This window comes from Pelophylax lessonae (genome assembly GCF_965119305.1).
Source record: "Pelophylax lessonae genome assembly, chromosome: 3".
Lineage (NCBI taxonomy): Eukaryota > Metazoa > Chordata > Amphibia > Anura > Ranidae > Pelophylax > Pelophylax lessonae.
In genome coordinates, this window is record NC_138770.1 from 195,234,286 (window position 1) to 195,252,702 (window position 18,417).

The 18,417-nt window shown below is 43.4% G+C and overlaps 1 protein-coding gene across 4 annotated transcripts in view; it reads left to right on the forward strand.

The window, feature by feature from the left end:
• YEATS2 (YEATS domain containing 2) overlaps nucleotides 1–18,417 on the forward strand; it is a 198,148-nt gene that overhangs the window by 47,207 nt on the left and 132,524 nt on the right. For all 4 annotated transcript variants that reach the window (XM_082252197.1, XM_082252199.1, XM_082252196.1 and 1 more), the window contains exons 7-10: nucleotides 1,823–1,984; nucleotides 2,809–2,920; nucleotides 3,715–3,759; nucleotides 10,296–10,452. In XM_082252197.1, coding sequence (XP_082108323.1) covers nucleotides 1,823–1,984; nucleotides 2,809–2,920; nucleotides 3,715–3,759; nucleotides 10,296–10,452 — 476 coding nt within the window. The remainder of the gene's footprint in view (nucleotides 1–1,822; nucleotides 1,985–2,808; nucleotides 2,921–3,714; nucleotides 3,760–10,295; nucleotides 10,453–18,417) is intronic.

Here is an 18,417-nt window from a genome sequence, read left to right on the forward strand (position 1 = left end):
CCACCTAGACATTAGGCTGGCAGAAGTCACGCTCATGAGAAGATTCCTTCTCTCATTGAAAAAAGCCAGAACTCCGACATGGGACCTTTACACAGTACTTAAAGGATTCCTCTCAGCACCCCTTGAACCATTGGAGGAATGTTCGGATTAATACCTTACACTAAAAACAGTACTCCTGGTGGCGCTTGAGTCAGCGAAATACAGGCTCTATCCATGATAGAACCATATTGTTTAATTCTGACAGATAAAATTATCCTCACTCCAGACCCAGCCTTCCTGCCAAGTCTCCTCAACTTTCCACAGAACTCATAATGTGGTTATTCCCTCCCTTCCAATTTCGATGGATAACAAGAAGTCACCTACAACAAGCTAGATGTAAGAAAGCACATGATAGCTTACCCCGAGAGATGTAAAGATTGTCAAAAACCTACCACACTATTCATTCTCCATGCAGGAGTCAACAAGGGGAAGCCGGCCTCAAAGTACGATAGCCAGATGGATAAAGCTTTCTATTCAGACAGCCTACCAAGCACTAAACCTTGCCCTGCTGAGCGGAGTCACGGCCCACTCGACCAAAGCTTGGGCATCCTCAAACGCAGAAAGAGTCTGGGCAAGCCCGGAGCAGATCTGGAGGGCAGGGACATGGTCGCGCTTCAATACCTTTGCGCAAGGCATTACCGCATCGACCAGCTGTACAGTCAGGACCAGACATTTGGTCGCAAGGTGCTCCAGACTTTATCCCCTCCCAAGTAAGTATTGCTTGGTACATCCTCTCAGATGCTGCCCTGGAAGACGGTTAGAAAAAACAGAGTTAGGAACCTGGTAACTCTTTTTTTTTTTTTCCTAAGAAGTCTTCCAGGGCAGAACTCGTTCCCGCCCTAAAGAACAAGGCAAAATAGTGGTTTTCAAACTAATGAGCTTACTAAAGGGTTCCTTTGGTGCTTTAATATTACTGAGGCAGAAGGCATTTTTTATTATGGTGGACTATTGTGTTTCCTGTTTCAGGTGGGAGGAGCCTATCTCTCAGACTCTGCCCTGGAAGACTTCTTAGAAAAAGTTACCAGGTACCTAACTTTTACTGAAATTTTGCATTTTATTAACCATTGTGCCAATATCATGTGACATAAAAAATTGAAACTACCCCAAATTTATTTTCTAGGGTTTCTTTTTTCAGAAAATATATAATGGTTAGGGGTTTTAAGTAATCTTCAGGACTAAAATAATTTTTTAATCCTGTAAACCAAAAATTTGAAATGGAAAAAATGGCTCCAGGGCTCAGGTGGTTAAGTTGATGTAAAGCAGGGCTCCAGTCTAGAAAAAATACATTTAATAAAAGTCAGCAGCTACAAATACTGTAGCTGCTGACTTTTAAATTTAAGGACATTTACCTGCCCAGGGATTCCCTGATGTTGGCACCCCAAGCTGATTTGTTAATTGGCTTTGGGTGCAGGTGCCGGCATTGTAAATAAAGAAAACCGTCAGTGAAGCCTTCAGGCTTCACAGCCAGTTTCCTGCTGCGCATGCGAGATTGACGCTGCACTTTCTGAATGGTCCCACTGTCTTCTGGGACACACACACAGATCTCAGAAGGTAGCAGGGGGGAAGGAGGAGGGACCAGGCATGTAGATCGCCGATCTTACCCTAAAGTGGGAGCAGGTACCTGTCAAAACCAGGTACCTGCTGCCCCCACCCCAAAAAGTGCCAAATGTGGAAGTGGAGGGGGGGAGGGTGTGAACAAGCGGAGCTTCCCCTTTTGGGTGGAGCTCCGTTTTAAACTTTCATGTATGTATATTGGATTTATTTGTTTTCTTTCTGATTTAAGGTACATTCCTCCTGACAAACGAGAAGAGAATGATCAGTCCACACATAAGTGGATGGTCTATGTACGTGGCTCTAGAAAGGAGCCAAGCATTCATCACTTTGTGAAAAAGGTTTGGTTCTTCTTGCACCCAAGCTACAAGCCTAATGATCTTGTGGAAGTCAGGTGAGCTCCAACATGACTGTTATCTAATTATTTGCTGTATGCTTATAAGGGAAGTTTGCCTTCGAATTAGGGTTGCACCAATACGTTTTTTTTTACCGGTGAGTACAAGTACCGATACTTTCAGTCAAGTACTTGCCTTTGCAGTGGGATTTGAGCCCATACAAAATAAATGGGCTCAAATTGCACTACAAAGAATTGCATGCGATTTGAACAGGAATGCGGTGCAATTCTTGTCTGAATCGCATGCAGTTTCCCTCACCGCTCCTGTGTGAACCCAGGCTGAAGTCATTATGAGGAGCCTGGTTTCTCACAGGAGCGGTGGGGGAAACCGCATGTAATTCGGCCAGAAATCACACCACCTTTTGTTTAAAGTCACTTGTGATTCTTTGCAGTGCTTTTCCAAATGTTTAAATAATAGGAAAAAATGATTACTTAGGCTGGCCATACACTATACAATTTTCTTATTCAATTTCCTTTAGATTTACCTTAAACTATGTAGTGCAAGGGCCTGCCTGACTGCATACAAATTGAAAGTGTTTAGGTTTGACCCTATATTACATGGTTTTGGTAAATCTAAAGGCAAGTTGAACAGGAAAATTGTATAGTGTATGGCCAGCCTTAGCCTTTTTTTTTTTTTTTGTCTTGCTGAATATTTTTAAAATAATTATAGTAACTATTCATCATTCAGAGAGGTTGATATTTTTTAATACTTCTAAGCATACAATGGACACCATTGCTTGAGGTTGCTATAAATACTTATCTTTGTTAGTATTTTTATCATTTCTTTTTGAGCAGAGTGACTGATAGAGTTGGTTTGTTTCTAGAGAGCCTCCTTTCCATTTAACACGCAGAGGATGGGGTGAATTTCCTGTGAGAGTGCAGATCCACTTTAAGGACAGTCAGAACAAGCGGATAGATATCATTCATAATTTGAAGGTACAGATATGGCAAGAGTATGTTGGATATTGAAATACACCTTCAGTACTTCTCCTTATCATGATCTTGATTAGGTTCACTAAGAAACGGGGGCATGTGATACTTTGAACCCGATTCTCGAATGTGCCCATTTGTTTTGATGCAGACAAAAGACAGAATGTGAGTGAACAAAGGCTAAACACCCAGACTTTCACAAAATGGCTGATGGATTCCCTATTTGGCAAGTTACAGCATGTTCATATTGTAGTAGTGTGCACTTTAAAAATACTCTGCTGCATCCTGAGAGGCTGCTATGTGAATAAAGTGGATCGTGCACAATACCTTTTGCCGGCTAACAAAAGTGCAATAGTGGTATATCATCAGACTTGCTGTGACCAGTACAGCACTGTGTAATTTACCTTTCATAAAAACTGAACAGGACGTTAAGGATCAGGGTGTCTCAATAAATGTAGTTACAACACAAAAATAATTTACTTAAAGGGATTGTGCTTTAAAAGCAGGCCCAAGATTGAGATTGGCCTATGTAGCAGCAAACCTGGTGGAGATGGGATTACATGCGGATAGCTATGCTCTAGGGTCCCTGATTTTTTTGAGAAGCAGATGGGTGATTGAATAAGTTTTTACTTGCAGTATTTTTTTGTTTTTTATTATTATTATTATTATATTTGATTTATTTTTCAATTTTTAGAGGTTCTTTTTAAACCACATCAAATATGAGATAAATTGAACATGTTATCAGCTAAATATTAAGTAAATTTGTTAATGCTAAACTTTTTTTTGTTGCACTTGTGTAGCTGGACAGAACTTACACTGGATTGCAGACACTAGGAGCAGAAACGGTAAGCTTTTTTCTTTGCCTTCCTTATACAGTATTTAAAGCCCAACTGAAGTTTTGCTTTTCATACATGTTTTGCAGTCAGGCTGTGTATTAATGCAAGTTTTTTTTTTTTTTTGTATGGCCATGATGGTAGATGTAAGGAGCTGCCCTGTGCCTGATGCCAGCTGGAGAACTGAAATGCTGCTTTTGCACGTAGTGCATCAGTCTGGGTTCCCAGCGGTCCCACACACTGAGTTCACAGTGCTCCAATCAACAACACTGTGTAGGTGTTGTTTCAGATTGCTGGAAATCTAGAGCAGTACGCTCTGTGGCAACAGTGGTCCAGTTCTTCATTTTGCTGTCTGTACAAGGCAGCTTCTTACAGTTTTAATCAAAAATCACACAATTAAAAAAATAAATAAAAAGCAAGACTTCAGTTAAGTTTTATTTCTCTTTCGTTCATTGACAAACACAGCTTCAGAATCTTCTTGACCATTGGGTTATGCCGCCCCCTACAGGAGTAGAACACTAGGCAGGAAAAAGCTTTACTACGCCTATGGGGCAGTCCCAGGGAGTATAGTCCCACTTCCTCCTATAGGCATTCATTTTTTTTCTGTCTAGTCAGGAGTAAGGACCTAGTTTCTTGCTGGGATCTCTGGTCCTAGCATTTTTTCTTTTTTAAACTGAATTTTTTTCTCTTTTATTATTTTCTGTTCCTGTGATAACTACAATCAACTGCTGGACAGGGTGACGGATTGGATATATACTAGATCCTTATGGTCTCCCCAGTCTGGCCAGCTCCGCGCTAGGTCAGCTGTGACATAGCCCCACTGGACGGGCATTATGCGGCGAGTTAAACGTCTCGCGAGGACGCACACGACCTGGTCACAGTCTGAGTCGCAGCGTGCCTCTGGCCCCGAGCATCCCCATTCGGATGGTGCGGTGGTCTGCCTGGAGTTGTGTCCACCCGGTTCCACGCTATGGTAAGTAGTGTCCCCTCTCTCCCCCTTGCGGTTTGGGTGGATGTGGACCCCTCCCTAGGACAGTAGGACCCCCAGGTTCCCCTCCTTCTCCCCAGCCCCTCTGGGGTCAACGTGGGTCTCCCGTACCCCTCAACCCCCCCCCCCTGCCCTTCCTGGAGGTTCTGAGCTGGCTTTTGCCATATGCTTTTGAAGGGGGCTTCCTTTGGGGCTGTTGCTGACCGGTTTCTCCCAGCGCACATCGGGGGTTACAACAGGGTCCTTTGTCACCCTGGGGGGGTTAGTGACCCTGGCAAGGGGGTCCTAAGGGCTCCCGGCTGTTGTGTTTGGGCTGGGGGAGTGGATGGCTTCACATCCACAGGTCCGGGATGGACCTGACTGAAAATTTAGGCTGCGGCCTACTTTTGGGCATCTGCCCTCTCTTCCGTTGTTTCTGGGTGGTCGGCTCTGGCGGGCTTCGGAGCGCCTTCAAAAATTTAGGCCTGCGACTTGCAGCCTACTGGGCCTTGCGGCAGAGTGGGCGCCTCCGGGGGGGGGGGGGGCATGGGGGGGGGGGGCATCCCTCGGTGAGTGTCCTGTGGCCATCTGCCTCCCCTTGGATGGGATCTGTGTGGCTGGGCCTCCACCAAAATTTAGGCTGCGGCCTACTAGGCCATGCAGCCAGATTGGCGCCTTCTCTGTGGGGGGGGGGGGGGGTGGTCACCTTTGTTTGATGACAGCATGCCGCCAGGTTGCGTAGGGCAGCCCCCCTTTAGCGTTGCGGACCCTCTGAGTACCTTGCCTGCGTGTCCGCATTACAGCGGGGAACTCTCTTTAAGGGGGCCATTTATTTTCATGTGGGCCTCTATGGAGGGGCTCGGAGGGTGACCCCCCCCCTTTTTGTTTTTCCTCGGGGTCCAGTAGGTGGTACATTCGTGGGCCCTAGGTCGGCGTCACCTTGCGGGGTCGCAGTCTGCGACCCTCACCTGCCTGTTTTGTGTTTGTGCAATAATCCTGATTGTAATGTTTCAGGGTGAGCTTCGTATGCTCTGATAGTGAGGATGTTTCTTCTTCTACTACAGCCACGCGTGCATCGGCGCTGGTGGATGCACTGATTGTAACCAGGGCTGTGGAGTCGGAGTCGAGGAGTCGGAGTAAATTTTGGGTACCTGGAGTCGGAGTCGGCAAACAATGCTCCGACTCCTACTCGTACTAAATTTAGATTGGAATTAAAAAAAAAAAAGCAAGTTTAAATGTCCCAATTCACAAAAAGTTATAATTAATTACTTAGTATAAGGAAACTTATAATTGAGGAGGCCAAATGTAAAAAGGAAGAACTACAGAAAGTTCTAAAAGGACGTTTTGTCTTCCTTAAAATGGATGCATGCACACGTCCAGAGTCAATTATTTTTCTATTAATGTTAGATTTGTGGATGAAAATAATTACAAAACAATAACACGGACCCTCGCATTAAAGGACACTCAGGCACATCACACCAGTGATTACCTTCAGAAGTTAGTGGAGGGTGTTCTAGAAGATTTTGAAATTACAAAGAAACAGATTTTATGTTGTGACAGATAACGTTTCTAACATGTTGAGCACAATTGAGAAGATGAACGCAGATGAAGAAGGTAACAAACAGATATTAGAGTTAGAGGAACACAGCTCTGCAAGTATTATTATTTCAGGTTCTTATATAGCGCTGTCAATTTTCGCAGCACTTTACATATACATTGCACATTCACATCAGTCCCTGTCCTCAAGGAGCTTACAATCTAAGGTCCCTAACTCACATTCATACATACATAGTAGGGCCAATTTTATACAGGATCCAATTAACCTACCAGCATGTCTTTGGAGTGTGGGAGGAAACCGGAGTACCCGGAGGAAACCCACGCAGGCACAGGGAGAGCATGCAAACTCCAGGCAGGTAGTGTCGTGGTTGGGATTTGAACCAGCGACCCTCTTGCTGCTAGGTGAAAGTGCTAACCACTACCCCATTGTGCCGCCCATATTGGAGAAAGTTTAGAAACTGAAGAGAATGCTGACATTTTTTTAGACAACTTTGTTGAAGAAGCATTGAAGCTTGCTACTATTCATAATATGCGATGTGCTTTTCATACACTGCAACTTGCCATAAGAGATGGATTAAAAGATTGCCATGCAGCTACACTAATTGGCAAATTACGGCAAGTAACTGTTGCAGCCAGGGCCCTGAAAACAGATGCAATTTTGAAAAGACGTGCAGGAAAAGGAGCCATTTTGGATCAAACAACTCGCTGGGGAAGCACTAATTTAATGGTGAAGCATTTGCTTGAACATAGACTTCATAGAAGAAATGGACAATGAAACTCTTGCATTAACTGAAAGCCAGTGGACACAAACAAAAGAGCTGGAGAACCTTCTTTCTCACCCCTTCACTATCACCAAGAGGTTGCAATGTGACGATCTAACCCCGGGTATATTCCTCTTGGAATGGAAGAGCCTGTTATATCGCCTGAACAAAAATGGAGGGTTAATAGCTGAGGGCATTGCATCTTCAATGATGAAAAGAGAGAGTCTTTTGCTGGAAAATTAAATCTTGTTAGTTGAAGAAGCCATCCTTGTTTATCCAGAGATCGTTAGTGATGTGGCCAGAATAGTTACTGCAATGCCACCCACCCAAGTCAGTGTCGAAAGATTAATACATATTAATACAGAGGAGTCGGAGTCGGAAGTACAAAACACTGAGGAGTCGGAACATTTATCTACCGACTCCACAGCCCTGATTGTAACGGTGTGGGAAACTTTAAAATTGGAGGATGCAGCTGCTGCTGCGTCGGAGGTGCCGGTATCCTTTGGTACCTGCAGCTCCCCCAAAAGCGGCTACGAAAGGTGTCCCCTTTTTCCGCCTTCTTGACAAAATTGTTGCAAGTCAGTGACCTGAACGCATTATGTCTGTGCCTAAGCGTTTTTGCTAGACGTTATTCCTTTGAAGAGTCCCTGTTTAAAAAAAAAAAAAAAGTGGACAGTCCCACTTGTGGTGGATTTTCAGGGTTTCAGGCCGAATAACTCCACTTTAATTCCGGTGGAGGAGTCTCCGGCTTTTAAAGACCCCTTTGACAGGAGAGCCGAGAATTTGATCTGCCACATGTTTCCTGTGGCCAGTTCAGCCCTTAGGCCTGTGGTCATCATAGCATTGGTGTGCCAAACTGTAACGGAGTGGGCAAAGCTTTTGCGCCAGGATCTGGAAGGGGAACAGCTTCCCCCTGCCCTTGCGAGCTGACGGACCAATTGGTCTAGGGGTTGCAGTTTTGTCTGTGGTGCTTCTCTGGATGCGGCTTCCTTGGTTTCTAGGCTGTCCATGACAACAGTGGTCCTTCAGCACCTGATATGGCTCACTTGGACTGAGAATTCAGCATGTGATCACTTGGACTGAGAATTCAATACAAAAATTTTATCCCTGAATGTTTTTTTGGGGTAACTATTTTGAAAAAGTAACTTTTAGACAAACAATAGGTCCTGTTGGAACTGTCCTTTTCAGACTGCATCCTGGGGAGTTTGCCTTGGCTACCGTCGGATACTCCCATGCTAATTGATACCCAACCACCTGACTATTTGGGGTTACATTGTCAGAAGACTGTCTTATCTGACTCGTCCCCTTCGAGTATGACGCCAGTGATTACACACCCTTGTTATGCACGGGGTCTCAATGACAACAGCGCATTCTCCTTCTCCATACAAGGCGGCAGATTTTGGGATTTTTAACAATGGCATTTCGACACTTTTTCAACAATGATCATTAGCGCTGTCTTTCAGACATTTGCAAGATGTTCAACCCCCTTCTCCTCAATGGAAATTAATGCAACTACACTTTCTTACGCACCACTGGGGGAATGTTTTGTGGGTCTTCCCACTTTCACAGAGTTTGAACACCTATGCCTCAAAGAAGAGGCAATGGGCACACTGTCTTTGATGATTATATTGCCTATTGTCCCACCCACCGAGTTCATCCCCACAAAAATATCTGTCCCAAAGGGATTGTGAGTTGGGATGTATCTTCACAGACCAACAATGCCACAGAATCTTAACCATGACTCACAAGGCGCCTGACTCATGCTGTGTTCAGGAAATGGGTTATAAAATCTTATCTAGATGGTATAGGGTCCTTAAGACCCTCCATAAGCTGTTTCCACAGGGTTTGCCATTATGTTAGAGGTGCCAGGAAAAGGAGGGCACTATGTTGTCTTTTGGTCATGTAAGATATTACAAATAGAGGAGCTGCTGGCTTCAGCCATTCACACTGAAGAGCATTTCAATAAAACAGTTTTATTGAATTTACCCATTCTCCTGAATATTGTTCACTGGCAGGCTCCCAAGCTTGAAACCATTTACCAGTCCTGGCTGCGGTCCATGACTTGGGCTTTCGCTCCCTTCCCCCACTGTTTTTTTTTTTTTTTCTGCCTTTAGGCTAGTCTGGGCTGTTCGAAGGGAGCACTGGAGCAATGGTCGCTACATGCATTTCAGTCATGCTGTTTGGTTAGACTTTATGTATTGACAGTTTCCATCCTATGACCATGTGCTCTACATATTGTACACTGTACATTTTGTCTTGCCAATTTAGCATTTTGAGCCTTTAATGGTGTGGTGTTTTTTTTTTTTTTGTAACACTTTTTTTGCTCTGTTAACTAAACCGGGAAGATAATTCTATCATCATCCTGTTTCGTTTTTTACAGTTTTGGGTTACATCCAGCGTGTTTTGATTGCTCTTCAGGGGTTGATGGGTAGATCCTATCTATGGTATATTGGTATATTAGGAACAGTAAGTCCATAGAAAAATATAACCTAAGAAGCATTTAAATTGTAGCAAAATCTAACCGAAGAAGTATTCAAATACTTTTCTTTCTTTTTGGGTAACCGCTTTAACATTTTGAATTCCTGGCTTGAGTAATATAAGGGAGAATTGGCAATTATCTGTCAGTACCCAATTTGTTTGGAAACATGGTGCACGCGAGACATCAAGGGTCTAACAGACAAACCACTGTTGTCTCCATAAAGAGGACCTGCCATTGTACAATACTACCACATGCAGTATACAGTAGTAAAAAAATAAAAATAAATAAATGTAATAAAATAAAGTTGAAGAAAAATGCATGAAAAAAAAAAAAAATGGGGGACCCATGTCCTGTCCCAATGGCCTTTGCATAATGAGTTTTGGGTATTACTGTGCACACCGAAGTGAGAAGAATAATTATAGTGCCTATATTTCTTGCTGTAAGTTTTTAAAAATTCATCCATGGCTAGTTTTGAGTTTCAGAATTGTTTGCAGTTTCACTTGAAGTTTTCACTTGCATGTTTAGGCTTTGCAAATTTGGTATCAGTTGCACAAATTTCATGCAACATAGTTTGTAATTTTTTTTGCCCAGACTGGAGTTCCTCTTTAACACAAGTTAGTTGTAGCATGTATGGTAAGATTAACAGTTGCCAATCGTCTCCCAACCTGGCTAAATCTGAGCTGGATTTATCTGTAATCCACATTCTGTGTCTATTCCTTTAATATATGACCTCCTGGATTTCTAACTGTTTCTAATACCCCTGCATGTTTGCTTTAATCTTCAGGTTGTTGAAGTTGAGCTTCTCAGACATTCCCTTGGCGAGGATTATCTGTATTCACAGTCTTCCAATGAAACTACTCAGTCTGATGGGAGCACTCCAGGACCTGTTATAGTTAAAACATCTTCTCCTCACAAAGGAAGCCATGAGTTGGCCGAAAAGGGTAAATGTTTTATTGTCCATTTTTATTTTAAAATTTCCTGTAAAGCCTGAGAGAGAGGGAGAAATACAAAGCTGCTAATGGGAATGTGAGAGGGCATTCACTTACTTTATTCACCATATTCCGTAAATAACAAACATCAATGCCTCATGTCTACAGCATAATGAAACAACAAAGTTGAGAATGATTAAGAGCCCATTCACACTAGCACGACTTGTGAGGCGACTTGTGTAGCCCCAGGTCGCTTGACATAACAAAAGCAATGTTAATCAGTGCCGTCTTAATTGGCACTACTGAAGTTGCTCCGACTTGAGAAAAGGGTCCTGTACTACTTTGAGGTGACCTGTGATCCGACTGTCCCATATACTTCAATGGGAGTCGCCTCCTTATCTTAATTGAAGCGACTTGTTATCAGACTTTCCAGGAAGAAGAAAGAGATTAGCCAGGCATTCCCCACAGACAAAGTCGCCTGTCTCTTCAAAGTAGTGCACAAGTCTCTTCCAAGTCTCTTCCAAGTCTCTTCCAAGTCTCTTCCAAGTCTCTTCCAAGTCTCTTCCAAGTCTCTTCCAAGTCTCTTCCAAGTCTCTTCCAAGTCTCTTCCAAGTCTCTTCCAAGTCTCTAAACAAGTCTCTAAACAAGTCTCTTCAAGTCACGGGGCGACTTTCTGGTCGTGGTAGTGTGAACCGGCTCTAAAGGAACTTTGTTACAAATAGTGTTTCAGTTCCACTTTGCTACTTGTTGTTTAGAGCTTAGAAAAGAAGGGACCCAGGTGCTCCAAAGGCAACCCCTCCCATCTGTTATTAGGGTTCTGTTTTTGTTGGAATTAATGTATACCACCTGCGCACTGAGGGTTGGGCACAGGCGCCATGGCACGTGTTGTTGTAACTGTGCTATGTATGCGCCATTTTTCTGTTCTTTTTCTCTTCAAAAAAAAAAAAAAAACACAGTAAAAGTATTCCTTAACCTAAACTTGATTAGTGCTTTCCATATCCCAATTGACCTTATATGGCTGCTGACAGTGCTTTAAAGAGGTTGTAAACTCACATTTTTTTTTTCACCCTGCAAGAGAAAGACATAGCTAGTATGCATTGCATACTAGCTCATTATGCAATACTTACCTTAGAACGAGCCCCCGCCGTGCCGCTCAGTCACCTCTATGACGGGCGACATGTCCAGTCGCCCGTCTTCCGGGATCGCGGCATCCGGCCATCTGATTGGCCCGGAGCCGCGGTGACATCACTCCCGCGCGAGAGCTGACAGTCACGGCACGGGACTCTTAAGGAACGGCACAAGCGGCCGTTCCTTCAGAGCGCATGCGCCAGTGACGTCACTGACTGCATGTAAGGTAAATATCTCCTAAACGGTACATGTTTAGGAGATATTTACAGTACCTATAGGTAAGCCTTATCATAGCCTTACCTATAGGTACAAGTTGTAGAGGAGGGTTTACTTCCTCTTTAAAATCCACCCCAGCCAAATTGTTAGTTATAGCCTCTGTTAATGTTCCATTACGGTCTATATCTCTAATCTGGACTCCATTGGCATCACAAGGACAGGATTTGAGAGAAAATCTCCCCAACGAGGTCAATGGCAGAAATTAAGAACATGACAAAAATTGCAACAATTCCCCATTTTATCCAAAATATAAAAAAAAAAAAAGTTAGGAATTGCATGTATTTTAGATAAACCGGCATGTCGCATGCACCAAAACATAATTTACCTATGGTGATGGGTAAAAGGCACTGGCTTTCCAGATTAATATATTATTTTGTGTTCCTGCTGTGAACAGTTGCCATATTAAGATTTCACTTCAGTCTACTGTTCTTTCTGCTTTTACTCTCTGATTCTATGCATTTGTCTCATTTGGTGAGAAATGCAGCGAAATTAGCAGGATGAAGTCATTGATAGGGCAACTACTACAAGTAAATCTTCACAGCATGGCTACAATTCTGTTCAGTTCTGCAATCCTTGAGTTGCTATTACCATCCAACTAAAATTATTAACATGGACCTTGCACCAAAATGCAAAGTCTGAATAATCCCCCAATTTAAAATGCAGCATTGCTTATTTAGAAAAATACATCTGTGGGAAAAATGTGGAGAAAGTTAACCACTTGATGACCAGGGACATACTAGTATGTTGCTGGACTTAATGTGGTTATATTGCTGCAGGCATCATCCCAGTACCATTTTTAGGAGCCGACCGTTGGCTGTCTTGTAAAAGCAATCCTAGCAGCTAACTAGCCGCTGCATTGATTTTATAAGCAGTGGGAGGGGGCATCTTATAGACCCCAGCTCTCTTCCTAAAGAGTATCTATCACATGCCTATTGCTCTCATAAGGGATGTTTACATTCCTTGTGACAGCAATAAAAGTGAAAAAAATAAAAATAAAGCAACAGCGTTAAAAAAAATTTCCCTAGCCCCCGTGCTCGCACGCAAAGGCGAACACACACATTGGTCCTGCATGCACGCAAACAGTGATTCTCTCACACATGAGGTATCACCGCGAATGTCAGATCATAGCCAGGAAGTTACCACTAGATCTCCTTTGTAAATCGAAAGTGGTAACCTGTAAAGGCTTTTAGGGCGTCACCTATGGATAGTAGAATTTACGTCCCTTGTGTTTTTAAAGCATGACATGTTTGGTATCTCTTTAGTCAACGTAAGATCATCTTTTATATTTTACCTAAAAATTGAGTTCTATATTGTGTTTTTTGCAATAAAATCTAAAAAATAATACTTTTTCCCAAAAAATTGCGTTTGAAAAACTGCTACGCAAATACCCTGTGACATACAAAAAATTGCAACACCCACCAATTTATTCTCTAGGGCCTCTGTTTTGAAAAATATATGTTTGGGGGGTTCTAAGAAATTTTCTTGCAAAAAATACTGATTGTTGCATGTAAACAAAAAGTGCCAGAAAAAAGCCTGGTGGTTAACCAACTTTAAGACCAGGCCACTTTTGCACATATTGTTTTTGCTCACCAGGACCTGAAAAAATCCCACTCTCCTCCTTCAGAAATGCACACTTGCCGAGATCCAACCCTTTTGTTGTTGCTGAATGTCAGCACAAGCTATTGTGTTTGCTGACCTCCAGCAACACAGGTCTATTCTCCCTGGCCATGTCTGCTCAGGGGAGCTCCATAAACTTCTCCTGGCTGGGAGATGCAGGAATCTAGATCTCTTAGACTTGTATGGCAGCGGATGTCAACAAACACAGGAAGATGTGGGTGTCAGGTCTTGGTAAGTATGCATCCGTGTAGGGGGAGAGGACCTTTTGTTAGGTCAGGGGAGGAGGAGGGCATAAAAGAATAAATGCACTTTGTGTGAAAGTGCACTCATTCTTTAAAAAGTCAGATTTTCCTTTGCTTTGATAGTGCTCACCACAACAAATAGAAAGGGTGACTCTCCCTAGCAGAGACGAAGACTGCAATAAAACTTGACAGAGGTTCTAGCTAGGGATAGACCGATATGTTTTTTACAGGGCCGATACCGATATTTTGGTCACAACGTATCGGTATGGGCCGATATTTTGTACATTTAAAGTTTTGAAAAATAAAGAAAATTTGAGACAAATCTGGTACTGAACATGTTAAGTTTTGTTTAATGCTTAATGGCTGGCTGTCTGACACGTTGTGCTGGCTGGCTGGCTGGCATTCTGTGGTAGATGGGTGGCTGGCACAGGGGCTGTGGGTGGCTGGCTGGCACAGGGGCTGTGGGTGGTTGGCTGGTACAGGGCCTGTGGGTGCCTGGCTGTCTGGCACCCTGTCTGTGGGTGCCTGGCTGTCTGGCACCCTGTGGTGTGTGGGTGACTGGCTGGCTGCACCCTGTGGTGGGTGACTGGCTGGCTGGCACCCTGTAGTGGGTAGATGGCTGGCACACGGGCTGTGGGCGGCTGGCTGGTACAGTGCCTGTGGCTGGCTGGTACAGGGCCTGTGGGTGCCTGGCTATCTGGCACCCTGTGGTGGGTGGCTGGCTGGCAGGCTGGCACCCTGTGGTGGGTGGCTGACTGGCTGGCACCCTGTGGTGGCTGGCTGGTACAGGGCCTGTGGCTGGCATGTACAGGGCCTGTGGGTGGCTGGCTGGTACAGGGCCTGTGGATGTGGGTGGCTGGCACCGGGCTGCTGTGGATGGGTGTATGGCTGTGATATACTCCCACAAGACTAGTCCCGACTCCAGACAAGGCTGTCGAAGGCGAGGGAGGCAGCCTAAGAAGGCAGAATGATGTCACAAAAATATCGGCAATATCGGCCAGTTCCAGGGCCGATACCGATATAGCGGGGAAAGTGCATATCGGCCATCGATATATCGGTCTATCCCTAGTTCTAACCCCTTACCTTTCTTTCCAGGATGGAGGGGAAAATTGGCTTTAAATAAACGTTACCTTTTGGGCTTTATACAGTATTCCTTATAATCTAGGAAGCCAAGACACATATGAAATTATTTCTGAAGATGCAGCTAATGAGGGGCCGAATATGCAGCAGAGCTGGAGAGGTGTCAGCATGACCACGTGAGCACGCGGCGGTGATCTCTCTCCCTCTCACCTCACTCCCGCTGGATCCGGAAGAGAAGGCTCTGAATGGGGATACTCCCGTGGCATAGATTGGATTCAGACTGCGAGCAACCCACGCTAGAAATCCCCGCGGTATAGCTCCGACCCAGGCTGAGGGCTCCATGGCATAGCTCCGACCCAGGCTGAGAGCACCGTGGCATAGCTCCGACCCAGGCTGAGAGCCCTGCAGCATAGCTCCGACTCAGACAGTGTGCCCTGCTAGGTATTACAACAACTTACAGCATAGAATGGGAGACAGCCGCAGGAAGGAATAGCACCGAGCATGGGCATTCGACCGGACGGACGCGGAGGCATATAGCGGTGCACGGTGGCGGTTTGGTGACAGGGGAAGCGAAGGCTGCAGATTTAAACTGGAGACCAGCTTTCCCCCCCCCCCCCCCCGTAGTAATACAGCATATTTCGCCAGTAAAAACCTGTGCAGGGAAGAAGTGAAGCGGTGTCCAGAAGTCGGCTAAAAGAACAACTTTAAGAAGTGGAGGTAGGAGATTACTTTTAACCTATGGTTATTGATATGAACAAGCAACTTGACAAACAAATGGTTAAGAGAACTCTATGCTGTAAGATAACGCTCAAAAAGTGGGAGCATTAAAAGGTTGTAATATACACTTATATACGCAGGCGAAGAAGGGTGGTAATAAGGCAAATATAACTATCACAACCGATCGAAAACTACAGATCGGGTTAGTGTGGTTGTGGAAGCGCTCTATAGTGATTGCGGGGAAGGAGGAGACCCCAACGGTAATGCCTAGATCACCCTGAAGCCTTGGGAGTATCCCTACAGCGGAGCTATTAATTAGTCCCCAACCTAGTCTTAGAGGCAACACGGCACCAAGGTATAAAGGACAGGTGAAGGTGCAATATAATATAAAAGAGACTAAGTAAAAGGGGCTGGAGCGGACTTTGCTTTCGTATTAAATCTACACCTAAATAATGTGAACGGGATGCAAAATACAATTAAAAGACCTAAGACTCGATCAACAGTTAAGGGGCTTATAGATACTAAACAAGCAGGAGCTTTTCAATCATACTTTACCCCTACACAAGGAACAGGAGCAGAGAAAACCGAGAAGTCCATAGGGAAAACAGAGATAGGCAAGGAGCATATCATTACTAACCCTGAAATGGCATCCTCAGCAAAAGCAATAGTTCCAATACATCCTGCAGAGGAAACATCCACTCCAAGTAAAATGGCAGAGACCAATCCAGATATAATTTCTAACATGGATATTAGGGATCTGATAAAAGCCCTCCCAACTAAAACGGAAATAGAATCCCTAATTATAAGACTGGAGGAGAAATATCAGAAGGACATACAGGAAGTGAAGAGGGAGATAAAAGAAATCTCGAATAGAGTACATAACAGGGAAAATAATATACTTGAAGTAACAAGGAGATTAGAGCAAGTGGAAGAAACTAAAGATTTACTTATGGAGAGGACAGTCTCAATGCAATTACAACTGGAAGAGATGGAGGACAGAAGTCGCCGTAATAATATAAGGATAAGAGGACTCCTTGAGTGCAAGAAAGAGGAGGGGGACAATTTAAGAGAAAAGGTTAAGAAATTAATAATGAAAGTGCTGATGGATGAACCACCTGCAAATATAGAGATTGAACGAGTACATAGGGTTACTATGCCTAGACAATTAGAGGGGAAAGGACCCCGGGATGTCCTATGTCGTTTGTTGAGGTACCAGCAAAAAGAGGAGCTATTACGGAGGACATGGGAACTGGGTACAATTGAACATGAAACAATTAAAATTAAGATCTTACCAGATGTATCGAGACCCACCTTACAGCGTAGAAATATCTTGCGCCCCTTACTGGACATAGTTAAAACAAAAGGGTGCACGTACAGATGGGGGTACCCATTCTCGGTAACTATTCGAAAAGGACCTAGATCTTTTACATTAAGGTCCCCAAAAGAATTGGAGGAGCTTTTTATATTTTTGGAGATGGAACCTATGCAAATACCTAATTGGTTATTGGATATCCCCCGTGGATTATACACCCCAATGACAACATTGGACAGGGGAAGAAGATAGAAGCAGTAGGAGAAGGTGGCCGAAAGATTGATGGACTCCTGCTAATCCCCCATCTTATTTTTGGGACTGAGACCTCCCCTTTTTTTTTTTTTTCCCCATCCTCTTTTGAATACGCTCTTGATTTTGATTGCATAACACCCTCATTGGAACTGGGGTGATTCTTTTCTATTTTTCTTTTCCTTTTTTTTTTTTCTTCCCATGTAAGGGAGGGGAAGGGAAAAGAAAGGATTTACATATTACCTACAGACTATATTATGTTTGAGATAATTACATTCATTATTTCGATGGTACAATAACCTCAGTGAGCATGGGGGTTTGTTTTTTCCTTTTTTTTTTTTTTTTTTAGGGGGAGGGGAAGAGAGAGGGGGGAAAGGAGGGAAAAAAGGAATAAGCCCATTACTTATAGATTGTATTATGTATGGGATACTTGCACTGATGATCAAGATATTATAACATCCTCAGTGGGAAGGGGTTTTTTTTTTTTTTTTTTTTATTTTGGACTAAAGGCACGAGCACGCAATTCTTTTTTTTTTTTTTTTTTTTATCATAGATTTGGTTTTCATTATCTATTAGTCACAGATTATATTATGCATGAGACACTTGCACTTTTTTTTTGCTGTTTTGAATATATTATTCACAGATTATGTATGAGACACTTATGCACTTAAGACTGAGATGCCATAATATCTTTACGGGTGATTGGGGGGAATATTATAATTTTTTTTTTTTTTGTTTTGAATAAAATATTCACAGAGTATGAATGAGACACCTATGCACTTAAGATTGAGATGATATAATGTCCTTATAGGGAGTGGGGTTAATATTATTGATGTATTTTATTAAAAATGTTTTTTTTTTTTTTGAATAAAATATTCACAGAGTATGTATGAGACACTTATGCACTTAAGATTGAGATGATATAATGTCCTTATGGGGAGTGGGGTGAAATTTTTATTTTTATTTTTTTTTGGGGGGAATGAGGAGGAGATTGATATCTCCCCCCCTGGTATATGCCAGGAGGTGGGGGAATGGTGGTGCAGTGCAGGATAGAGAGACAGGGGGCCATAGTACTTTTAGTAATAATTGATTTGGTAAAATACGTTCCCCTAGCAAAATACGTATGAGGGATATTCATACTTAGGGGCCAAAGAGAAAGTAGGGGAATACGAGACAATGAGAAATAACAAAGAATTAGTAGGAAATATACATGGTAATGATCAGGGGGGGGGAGGAGGGATTGGGGCGGAGTGTCCCGGGCATTACTGATTCTAATCCCAAATAGGAAAATTGCTCTAAGGTATAGGAGGTAGTGGAGGAAGAGAGCAACATAACAGTAGTTAAACAAAGAGGATA